Raw genomic sequence first — 12,100 nt, forward strand, 5'->3', positions numbered from 1 at the left:
ATTGGAATCTCAGCTTCAACTGCCAATATCTACGTTGCAGAACTTCACCCAATTCAGTCAAGAAAACTATACAAACAATGTTGAGTTTACATTCTAGTGAGGGGGAAGAAAACAAATATATCCATTAGTTATAAATGTACTAGAAAGTGAAACAGTAAGAACAGAGTGTGACTGGTGGAGGGAAACCTCAAAGGACATGGCATTTGAGTTTACCAGAATGATGGGGAACCAGCAATGAAATATGATCATGCTGCTGAAACTAACAGATTTAAAATGTATGCTGGGCAACAAGAGCCAAACTCCGTCTCAAAAAAAAAAAAAAAGGCCAGGCACAGTGGCTCACACCTGTAATCCCAGCACTTAGGGAGGCCGAGCCAGGTGGATCACGAGGTCAAGAGTTCGAGAACAGCCTGGTCAACATGGTGAGACCCCCTGTCTCTACTAAAAATAAGAAAATTAGCCAGGCGTGGTAGCGGGTGCCTGTAGTCCCAGCTACTCGGTAGGCTGAGGAGGAGAATTGCTTGAACCCGGGGGGTGGAGGATGTAGTGAGCCGAGATTGCGCCACTGCACTCCAGCCTGGGCAACAGAGTGAGACTCCATTTCAAAAAAACAAAACACTCATTTGTATGGTTGGTTATTTTCACCTGTACTTCTAAAACAATTACAATTCCTACTATAATCTTACCACCTGTGGTGCTACCCTATGGAATTCAGGATATCAAGGCATATAGGACCTGGGGAACGGATTTCCCCCACTAGCACTGAACACAATGCAATACTCCTTGTGAACAAGAGAACAATTTCATGTTGCTTTCAGAAGCACCAAAGGATGTCATAGTAACTGCTGCCTACTCAGGCTGACCTCTATGGCATCCAGGATATAAATTAGGACAATACTCTCTAGTTTTTTCTTGGAGGCCTTGAATAGCAATGAAAACTAGGCTCAAACTAGAGAGAAAGCTATATTCTGCCCTCCTACTGCCCCTGTCTCTGTTGAGCTACACAATAGGAATCTCCAAAAAAAGTTATTCACCCCTTCATGTTAGCAGAACCCAACTGTTTTGTTAGCAGAACCCATACAGTGACTAGAACCCCCAAGATTTATGAGGCCTTTATTATTGTACAAACCAAGGCAGTAAGAGGCAGGTGGTTCCCACAGTTGGTGATCTGGAGGCTGGAAAACTCTATCAAGAGTCATGTGACACCAACAATATCCTGAAATATGTAGTCCCTCTTTTCAGGTCACCAGCAGAGTCCTCTGGGCCAAACCGGGTCAGGTCCATGGCCTAACTCATCAGAAAGGGAAACAAAAAAGAAAGGAATAAATGCTTAGGCTATTTACAAATTCCTCCCACGAATGGGAGAACACCAAGGTTCACTTACCTGAATACACTGGGGTGGGTGAGTGGTGCACACTGGTGGTCACCTGCCAGGCGGTAGAGGTAAAATGGCTTCCACTCCAGTATCAGCAGAGACATACATCTGACATGGGCCCTGGGCAGGGCAAAAGGTGCAATGCAGTTCCCACATACCTGGAATTTATGCAGATGTTCAGATATAGGTTGTTCAATTCAGCCTGACGCCACCCTCATAAGGGATCTCCTTCAGAACTGTTATATCAACTGGGCATCCCTACATATCAAAGGTGTCTTTCCCTTGTGCATTCTGTGGCACTCAATGAGATACGGCCTTCAGCTGAAGCTTTCTCACATTCACTGTGTACTCAAGGACTTTCTCCAGGGTGCTAACAGATTTTCCACATTTGCCACTCAAGGCTTTTATCGACTATGAATTCTCTGATGTTTAATAAGGCTAGAGTTATGGCTAAAGGATTTCCCACATTCAGTGCACTCATAAGGCTTCTCCCCAGTGTGGACCCTTCTGTGCTTAATGAGGCCGGAATTTTGAGTAAAGGATTTCCCACATTGAGTGCATTCATAGGGTCTTGATCCAGTGTGAACTCTCTGGTGTTTTCGGAGACTGGAGCTGTAGGGAAAGAACTTCCCACATTCACTGCACTCATAAGGCCTCTCCCCGGTGTGAACTCCCCGATGTTGAAGGAGTGCAGACCTTTGGCTAAAGGATTTCCCACATTCACTGCACTTATAAGGCCTTTCTCCAGTGTGAACTCTATGGTGTTCAATAAGGCTAGAGTTTTGGCTAAATGACTTCCCACATTCGCTGCACTCATAAGGCCTGGATCCACTGTGAACTTTCTGGTGCTTTATGAGACTGGAATGATATGTAAAGAACTTCCCACATTGACTGCACTCATAAGGCCTCTCCCCAGTGTGAACTCCCCGATGTTGAAGGAGTGCAGACCTTTGGCTAAAGGATTTCCCACATTCACTGCACTCATATGGCCTTTCCCCAGTGTGAACTCTCCGATGTTTAATGAGGTTAGACTTGTTGCTAAATAATTTTCCACATTCATCACATTCATGAGGTCGTACTGCAGTGTGAACTCTCCGGTGCTGAATGAGACTAGAGCTTTGCCTAAAGGACTTCCCACACTCTCCACATTCATAAGGTTTTTCTCCAGTGTGAACTCTCCAATGGTCATTGAGGCTGTAGCTTTTGCTAAAGGATTTCCCACATTCACTGCATATGTAACATCTTTCTGTAGTGAGCATTCTCTGCTGCTGAACAAGTGTATGTTTACGGCTGAATGCTTTTGTGTACTCTCCACAGTTGTAATGAGTTTTTCTTCTGTGACTGACAGCCCCGCCGTCGCTTCTGCTATTTGATTGGTCCCCATTGTGAGTGGCCTGTTGATGGAGATATCCCAACTTGGCCAGGAAGTCCTTCCCAGCTTCTCTGCAGGTGGAAGGCTCCCCTGACACATGGAATGTGCAGGTCTTCACAAACAAGGCTCTGCCCACATTGCTTCTGAAATGTTTCTCTCCAAGGTGCTGCTTCCGGTGATGAACATCTGCAATGAAATACAATTACTTCTCACATGCCCCACCCCTATATAATTTCTGCCTATGATGTGTCCCCTCGGACCCAGCCAAGAGCAAAATGTCTCTCAAGACCAAGCTACACGTCTCACGGGGGGCGGGGGGGCCTTCTGGGGAGAAAGACCCGCCTTGGAAGTCCTGAGCTGGGTCACTCCTTCTAAAGAAATGCTCTGCTCAGAAGGTGCCGCCTCATCCACCACTTTCTTTTATGCCAAAAACCTAAAAGCAAGAAATGCTAGTAAAGTGCACATTAACTATGGTGGGAGGGGGCAACCCCTATACAAGTGTGTGTATGACAAACTCAGGAACAAGTCCACGGGATTGTTTGCATGACAGTAGAGTTGGGTTCGGGCTGCAGATGAGACTGCATAGCAATTCTAGGCTATAAAGATTACAAGAATGGGCTGGGTGCAGTGGCTCATGCCTGTAATCCTAGCACTTTGGGAGGCCAAGGTGGGCAGATAAACCAAGTCAGGATTTTGAGACTAGCCTGGCCAATATGATGAAACCCCGTCTCTACTAAAAATACAAAAATTAGCCTGGCGTGGTGGTGGGTGTCTGTAGTCCCATCTACTTAGGAGGCTGAGGCAGGAGAATTGCTTGAACCCGGGAGGCGGAGGTTACAGCAAGCCAAGATTGCACCACTGCACTCCAGCCTGGGCGACAGAAGGAGACTCCGTCTCAAAAAACAAACAAAACAAAAAACAAAACAGAATATTACAAGAATGTGGGAGAACTCAAGAGGTAAAGGCCACAACCATGAGGTATCACAAAGAGAGAGGCAGGGTCTAATACTAAATCCTCTGCAAACAACTTTTGCAGAAGCTTATCTGCTGGTGACACTTGAGTGCTATGTAGAATAGTATATGCAAGCCCAAGGAAATACGACTGCAATGCAGCAGCTGGCCTTCAAGGACTGTTTAAGACTATGTTCAAGGACAGGCGCAGTGGCTCACACCTGTAGTCCCAGCACTGGGAGGTCAAGGCAGGTGGATCACGAGGTCAGGAGTTCAAGATCAACTTGGCCAAGATGGTGAAACCCCATCTCTAAAAAAATACAAAAATTAGCTGGGTGCAGTGGCAGGTGCCTGTAATCCCAGCTACTCAGGAGGCTGAGGCAGGAGAATCACTTGAACCTGGGAGGCAGAGGTTGCAGTAAGCCGAGATCACACCACTGCAATCCAGCCTGGGTGACAGAGTGAGACTCCGTCTCAGAAAACAAACAAAAAAATAGTATGTGCATACCTCATGACACACTATGTAGAGACTAACGTTGGAAAGAACTGCAGATGTAGCAGTGAGAAAAACAGGTAAAGTGCTCGCTTCGGCAGCACATATACTAAAATTGGAACGAAAAACAGGTAAAATATGGAGTCCAGAGATGTGAGGATTAGCCCCAGGCTGGATGTTAACAGCAGAAGTGACAAGCAGTAGAGCTGACATGTCAGCAAAATGTCAAGAATGGTGAAGGGAAACCAGAAGTGAGCTGTGACCACTGACATTGGCACCAAAATGCTCGCCAAACAGAATAGGTTGCTGCTATGATACGGCATCTGGATAATGTAAGTAAGTACTAAGGGAAGAAAGAACAGAAGAGCAGCCTGCACTGTCCCACAAAAAACTCAGCACGTGACAGCCCACGGGAAAAACACACACACACACAAATACTACAAAGAAAATTTCAGAGGAATACTTTCTAAGAAGAGTCCATGGTCTACATAAGTAGTGACCGTGTCAGTGACAATAACCTCTGCCATAGGTAGGCATAACGCAATGCCAGCTGCGGGATGGAAGTAGTAGCTGGGGCACACAGGATCCTCAGATCTGGAAAAAGTCACCCAGACATGGAGGGGACAATCAAGGTGGGATGCACTTGGGTGACTGCAAGACTGCAGACTCTGCATCCTTCCCCGTGAGGCTGTGGGGAGACAGGTATGGGGGCTCCTCAAGGAGAGGAGAAGACAGTATGCACACCTTAGTCTTACCAATGACAGAACTATGCAGGGAACTGAGAAAGAAGCAGAGCCCGTAGTCTTGTCATGAGAAGGACAGACCTGCCGACAGGGAAAAGAGGAAGGGCACAGACCAGCTAAGGGCACAGGAATGGGTAAAAGAACCTTACCTAGGGAGGTTAAAAGAGCCAAGTTCTCCAGCATCACATCACGGTACAGGCATCTTTGAGCCTCATCAAGGAGACCCCATTCCTCCCAGGAGAAGTGTACGGCCACATCTTCAAAGGTCACAGTGCCCTGCCACAATGGGAACAGATGAAACCACCAAGAGCCCCTATCCCAAGGACCCACAATGCATACCCCCACATCTTTACCCCATGCCCATTCTCTTCCCAAGCTCCCCAACTGAGAGGAGAAACCAGCACAGGGATAAATAGGCATCTAAGCTGGAGGCCTGGCATGGAAGGATCCATACTATCACATCATGAAATCCCCTGGAATGTCCAAGGTCATCTAAGTCTCAATACCAGGGCCCTGCAGCTGTCACTTACTCCCTTTCCAGATGCACGTCATTCTTCAGAATATACATCCCTCCTATCTCCAGACACCACAGCCCCAAGCCCAGGGCTGCCACCTCACTGCCCACACCATAGGCATCTCCCTGTTCTTACCCCCATGTCACTGTTTTAATCTCATCCTCTTTACCCCATTAGTGAAGGCAGGATTGCCACACTAGGGTTATGGATATGGCCAAATACACACTACCTGACACTAGAAAGATGATACAGCAGCAGGGCACAGTGGCTCATGCCTGTAATCCCAGCACTTTGGGAGGCCGAGGTGGGTGGATCACGAGGTCAGGAGTTCAAGACCAGCCTGACCAATATGGTGAAACCCCATCTCTACTAAAAATAGAAAAATTAGCTGGGCGTGGTGGTGGGTGCCTGTAATCCCAGCTACTTGGGAGGCTGAGGCAGGAGAACTGCTTGAACCTGGGAGGCAGAGGTTGCAGTGAGCTGAGATTGTGAAACTGCACTCTAGTCTGGGCGACAGAGCGAGACTCCATCTCAAAAAAAAAAAAAAAAAAAAAAAGATTATACAACAGTTTATTAATCATATGTCCATAGAACCTGGAAGATGAGGACAACATGTACCACACAGGGTCACATGTGGGTCTAGTCCAGAAAAAAAGTGAATAACCAAAAGCTGTGGAATGCAAACACTTTGAAAACAAAAAGATCAAGTGTCCCTGGTTCCCACAGTGGGCTTCTTTGGAAAACTCCATGGCCTGGTAGGGAGCTGAAATCTGCTACAAAGTGATAGGCAGAAACTGTGCCTGGTCCCCTTGATAAAAAGGGTTGTCTGTCTGGGAGAAGAGGAGGGAGGGAAACTTGTACTCAGGCCATTTGATGTCACCCTGATTTTACCAGAGGTCATACTGGGCCTTAATTTTAGACTTTCCACCATAACTTAGCACACAGCGTCGAGGATATGCTTGACATTCAAACAGGATCTAATACTACCCTAGATCTCCCAGGGCAGCCACTAGTGGTAGCAGCCCCAAATCCTATGAAGGCTCCCTGGCTGGCTCCATTTTTTGCCTCAGACTTAGGCCACACAGAACCACATGTGCATCTCAGATACCCATGGCCGTATTAGACTTCTGTGATGTGCTTGCTATCCCCTCGGCAGTGACAGCCTTCTTCTGTCCACTTAACACTCAAAGACTAGCTCCACTGATCACCTGCCCGAGGCCAAGTGACTGTCACAGATGACCACATTGGCACCTGGCCTTATCCTCCAGGTTGAATAAAACACTCCCGGCCCCATCAAAGTCATCAAAAAATCCTGGTGATTCCGCAGAATGCTGAATAAGCACAAAGGAAAAAAAGGACAGCCATTTGCCTCAAATACACCTATGCCTCTGCATTCATCTTACATCCACTCTTTCCTTGAAAACGTATGCCACCTGCCCAACTATCCTCTCCAAACACCCTACCTCCATAGCCACTAACCTCCCTTACCTCTGTTTAGAAAGCCCAAGAACTTCAGCCACTTATCCAACCAAAAGGCCTGGTCTTTAGCCCCCACTCTGCCCTTCCTGACCAAATAACCTGTACCGCCATGCCTAAAGATTAACCCTTCTAGGCCGGATGCGGTGGCTCACGCCTGTAATTCCAGAACTCTGGGTGGCTGAGGCGGGTGGATCGCCTGAGGTCAGGAGTTTGAGACTAGCCTGACCAACATGGAGAAACCCCCTCTCTACTAAAGAAATACGAAATTAGCCGGGCGTGGTGGCGCATGCCTGTAATCCCAGCTACTCCGGAGGCTGAGGCAGGAGAATTGCTTGAACCCGGGAGGCAGAGGTTGTAGTGAGCTAAGATCACGCCATTGCACTCCAGCCTGGGCAACAAAAGCAACACTCCATCTCAAAAAAAATAGAAAAAAAAAGATTAACCCTTCTAAATGTAATCGACAGCTCACTCACCTTAGTCCACACAATAACCACCATATTTTGGATGTCTCCATTCTGAAGCACTGCCCAGATTTCCAGACCTTGCTGTTCAGCCACCTACTTAATGCCTACTTAATGTCTCTGAAACATCTCAAACTCTTACATGACCAAATAAAGCTCCTGTTGTCTCCAGTGAATATTACTGTTAATACCAACTTCTCCATCTCGGTTGAAGAACTGTGGGGTCATTGCTGAATCCTGTTTCACTCCCTCGCTGTCTACATCAGAAAATTTAGTTGCCCCCTTTAAAAATTTGCATCCAGAATGCAACACATCTCCTAATCAATGACTCTGGTCCATTACCCTGGACTGGCTGTGGCTTCCACTCTGATCTTCTTTCCTCCTCCCTCAACCCCACAGTCTGCTCTCCAGGCTAACAGGATGGACCCTGTTAGGACTTTAGCAAGATCACCTCCCTCTTTTAACCCATACCTCCCATTACCTCCAGAATAGGTACCCAGCGTTTCAGGCAGCCACTGCAGTCCTGACTCCTTTCCCCTGCTCTTTGTTCCCAGCTAAAAGGAAAGAGATCTGTGGTTTCCTCAAAAATTTCAGCTTAGTTTTACTAAGCACTTGTGCCTCCTGATACCAGTGCCACAGATAACCTTTCACAAGTTTCCACTGGCTGCCAAAAACGGGAACACCTCAGTATAACCCCTGCATGGACTTAGAACCCTGGGCTTGGAATTTCTCCAGGGCAGCAGACCCAGGATTGGGGTAACAGCACTTAAGAATACTGGAAAACCACAAGCCCAAGAACATGTGGGTGCGGGTGGGGGCTCCTGAGGGACTGGAACACTCTCCACTTCCCATGTGAGTTCCCTACGCCCTTCTACAACTAGGAGAACCAGCGAAAAGAGGAATGCATCCCTGGTGAGGCTCGACGGGCTCAAGCCTCCCTGTACCCCTGCCTGGCCCCTGAACTCAGGCTGGCTGTTTTACGTTCGCGCCTCAGTGCTGTCACCTCTTGCCAACTGCAGGGCAATGAAAAAAAGTTGCAGCCTCCCACTATCTCAATGTCCTCATCGCCCCATCACTGCTCTTCCTGTGAACAGTCTGGAAAAGTTTTTAAACCCTAACAGGGCGGGCGCGGTGGCTCAGGCCTGTAATCCCAGCACTTTCGGAGGCCGAGGCAGGCGGGTCACTTGAGACCACGAGTTCAAGACCAGCCTGGCCAAAATGGTGAAATCCCGTCTCCACTAAAAATACAAAAAAGTAGCCGGACGTTGTGACGCAGGCTTGTAATCCCAGCTGCTGGGGAGGCTGCGGCAGGAGAATCGCTTGAACCCAGGAGTCGGAGGTTGCAGTGACCGGAGATCGCGCCACTGCACTGCAGCCTGGGTGGTAAGAGCGAAACTCCGTCTCAAAGAAAGAAAAAAGAAACTAACATAAATGGCGTCCCACCTTTGTTCAAAACTCTCCGTGGCTTCTAGCGTCCTCACAATGAAGGTACAACCCTAGGAGTAACTCCGCCTCATATTCTTCGTTCCCTGCAGAAAACAGCTTTCCGAATCCTCCTGGCTCAGTGGCGCCTCCGACCTTCGCACGCGCCGGTTCCTCCGCCTGTCACGCCCTCCCACGCCTCGTCACACGCAGTGTCAGAAACGGGGCCCCACCCACGAGCGCCTCAGTGTCCCCGACCCTGGGCTGTGGGGACGCGGGCAGGCGCCCCCCACTGACGGCGTTAGTGGGTGGGGGAAGGCGTGTGAGGCGGTGAGACGCGGCACTCACCTGAGCTGGCGCCCTCAGAGCGGCCGCTGCCATCAGACTCTGGGGAGAGCTGGGCCGGGAGCGGCGGGCGACCAGGGTAGGGACCCGGGGACAGGCCTGACGTGGGTCACCCAGGGCGGCGTCGCGCGGCTGAGACGCTTTCGTGCAGCCGGGACGACGACTCCCCTCACGCCTTCGCGGCCCCCACCCGGCGCTCTGCTGTCTCTGATCCGGTGAACACACCCCAGAGAAGCCAAAATGGCCGCCACGACGAGGACCCCCCCCCCCCCCCCGGCCAGAAGTCCCTCCCTTTCTTTTTGTGACTCTTGTGGAAAGTCGGTCTTCTGAGCTCTTACTGGCTTAGTGGCAGTGGCGTTCAACGCAGAGCATTCTGTGTAATATAGTTTCCGCAGATTCCCGAGGTCGGGGCTGGGGACCCTCTGCACCAGCCTCCTGGAGTAAAAGCGAAGCTCCAGGGCGCTGGGCGATGAGAAATGGCTTATCCAGGTCCTAGGGCAGTGGAGGGGCTTCGCCCTTTCTTAAATGGGTTGTCATCAGACAGCGTATCAGAAGTGCCATCTGCGACTGATCACCCAAGGGTTTGGGGAACATTATTTCAAACTTCGTCAAGTTCAGCAGGGTCCCAGAGGCTAAAATTATCAGACGCTCCCTAAGGCTGCCAATCCAAATATGCAAATCATTCCGTAGAGCCATTCAGACAGGAAATATATCCACTAATAGGGAAGCTAATAAACATTACCATATTAAGTTTATTACTTTTTTTTTTCTTTTTTTTAAGACAAAGTTTCCCTCTGTCCCCAAGGCTGGAGTGCCAGCAGCGCCATCTGGGAACACTGCAACCTCCGCCTCCCGGATTCAAGCGATTCTGGTGCCTCAGCCTTCCAAGTAGCTGGGACTATAGGCGCACACCACCACGCTCAGGTAATTTTTTGTATTTTTAGTAGAGACGGGGTTTCATATGGTGGTCCCAAACTCCTGACCCCAGGTGATCTACCCGCCTCGGTCTCTCCAAGTGCTGGGATTACAGGCATAAGCCGCCACGCTCGCCTCTATCATATTACCTTTCAAACGTATGCACTCGGAAGCACTGAAGTCAGTCTGTGCACTCGTGGTCAGGGACAGGTGAAAAACTACTTCAGATAGTGGCATGATAGGACCTCCAGAAGATAGAAATGTTGGGTCACCCTGAAGCGGTAGTACAAAGGTAGAATTCTGTCTGCGATTCCAACAAAAAGCATCTTTTGTCTGCATAGTCAATTATTGTGTCCAATTACTGCGTCCAGTCAATAACTGTATCCAATTCACTGAGCAACACTTTTATCCATTTCATAATTCTTACTTGATATCTGAGATATATTCAATTCCTTTTAGAAGTCTAACATCAATCTCAAAAAACAATGAAAGAAATGCTGCTTTGATAAGAGACAAAGGGGAGAGGTGGGACTTCTTAATCAGAAAGCCGGTGAAATGCACTTGAAGGAAGTGAGAGATGAGCCATGTGCGTATTTTTAGAATAAATTCCAGGCAGAAGCAGCAGGTTACTAGAATGCCTGGATGGATGGAGACTTCACAGGGCTCTTCAGCATTGGAGGGCCTGGGGCTTCAACCCAGAAGGCCTTCATCTGCTTTGCTGGCTGCAGAGACACTCAGGGTGTATAGGTGAGAAATATCTATGGGATGGAGCTTGATTTCAGAAGAATTAATAACAGAAATTCCCACTAGGGACTTCTATGGCCCTCTGGCTGCATGACCCAAGCCAGCCTAGCCATTTATGCCAGGTAAAAGCCAGCTGTAAAGACACAGAAAAATTTCAGAGTTTAAGCAGCACATTCTAACTCCCACTGCCTTTCTTTGCCAAGAGTCAAACTAGATATCCAGATGTCCCCAGAGATAAGCATAAAATTGTCCTATTCCAGCTATAAAGTATCTCTATTCTCCACAGTCATCCCTTTGTTGGCTGGGTATTTTTAATTATAAATCATTCCTTCTTAATATTACCCTACATAATTTTCTCTATTTATAGAACAGAACAAACAAAAAGGGCAGCTGTCAAAATACTTTGTGTGCATTATTTGAGATGTGGGTATTGCTTCAAAGTATTTCAGAAAACGAAATAGCTCAGCACAAAGGTGTTCATAATCATGCACAAGATTGGCAACTATTTTACCTCCTTCCATCATCAACTTTAAGAACAGTATCAAAAGATTCATTCAATTCAAAGTTAATTCTAGTTCCTCTTCTAGCCAGTATTTTCCATGGATAGAACATCTTGTGGTTGTTTTAATTCAGTTTCTCACTTTATTTTATGATCTATATCAATATTATCATAAGCTTTGTTTGAAATGTGTTAGTCAATTTGTGATGCCATAAAGGAATACCTGAGATTGCGTAATTTATTAAAAATTAGAATAAAATATATAAGAATATAAAATAAAAATATATGAGGGAGATGTATTTGGCTTATAGTTCTGCGGACAGTACATGAAGGAAAGTGCAAGTATCTGCTTTTGGTGACGGCCTCAGGAAGCTTACAATTATGGCAAAAAGTGAAGGAGAGCCAGCATGTCCCATGGTGAGGGAGGCAGCAAGAGAGGTAGGGAGGAGGTGCCAGGCTTTTCTAAACAACCAGATCTTGCATGAACTCAGTGAGAACTCACTTACTACCATGAGGACAGCACCAACCCATTCATGAGGGATCTATCCCCATGACCCAAAGATCTCTGACTAGGCCCACCTCCAACGTTGAAAGTCACATTTTAACTTGAGATTTGCAGGGAACATACATCCAAACCATATCAGAACCCATCAAATTAATTTTACCAAATACACCAGTATTACACCAAATAGCAGATAACATTATGAGTCTGATCATGATCGTTACAAAATAAGTCAAAATTACAGTATATTCTCTACCTTTCCTCCAAATTGGGGTTCTTGCCCA

General features: G+C 47.6%; 1 protein-coding gene across 2 annotated transcripts; it reads right to left on the reverse strand.

Moving 5' to 3' along the window:
• Window positions 1-1,097: 1,097 nt before the first annotated feature.
• Window positions 1,098-9,414, reverse strand: ZNF154 (zinc finger protein 154). 2 transcript variants are annotated; one of them, XM_023184454.3, is made up of 4 exons: window positions 9,160-9,414; window positions 5,084-5,210; window positions 1,385-2,933; window positions 1,098-1,287 (listed from the first exon to the last, which is right to left on the reverse strand). In XM_023184454.3, exons 1-3 carry the CDS (start codon window positions 9,190-9,192, stop codon window positions 1,780-1,782), a joined length of 1,314 nt encoding a protein of 437 aa, XP_023040222.1. In that variant the 5' UTR covers window positions 9,193-9,414; the 3' UTR covers window positions 1,098-1,287; window positions 1,385-1,779. The 2 variants fall into 2 exon arrangements, with proteins under 2 accessions (XP_023040222.1, XP_023040223.1); XM_023184455.1 differs by lacking the exons at window positions 1,098-1,287; window positions 9,160-9,414 and adding an exon at window positions 8,833-9,147 and having other exon boundaries at window positions 1,391-2,933.
• Between the last annotated feature and the right edge of the window lie 2,686 nt (window positions 9,415-12,100).

Source organism: Piliocolobus tephrosceles, chromosome 21 (genome assembly GCF_002776525.5).
Source record: "Piliocolobus tephrosceles isolate RC106 chromosome 21, ASM277652v3, whole genome shotgun sequence".
Taxonomy (NCBI): domain Eukaryota; kingdom Metazoa; phylum Chordata; class Mammalia; order Primates; family Cercopithecidae; genus Piliocolobus; species Piliocolobus tephrosceles.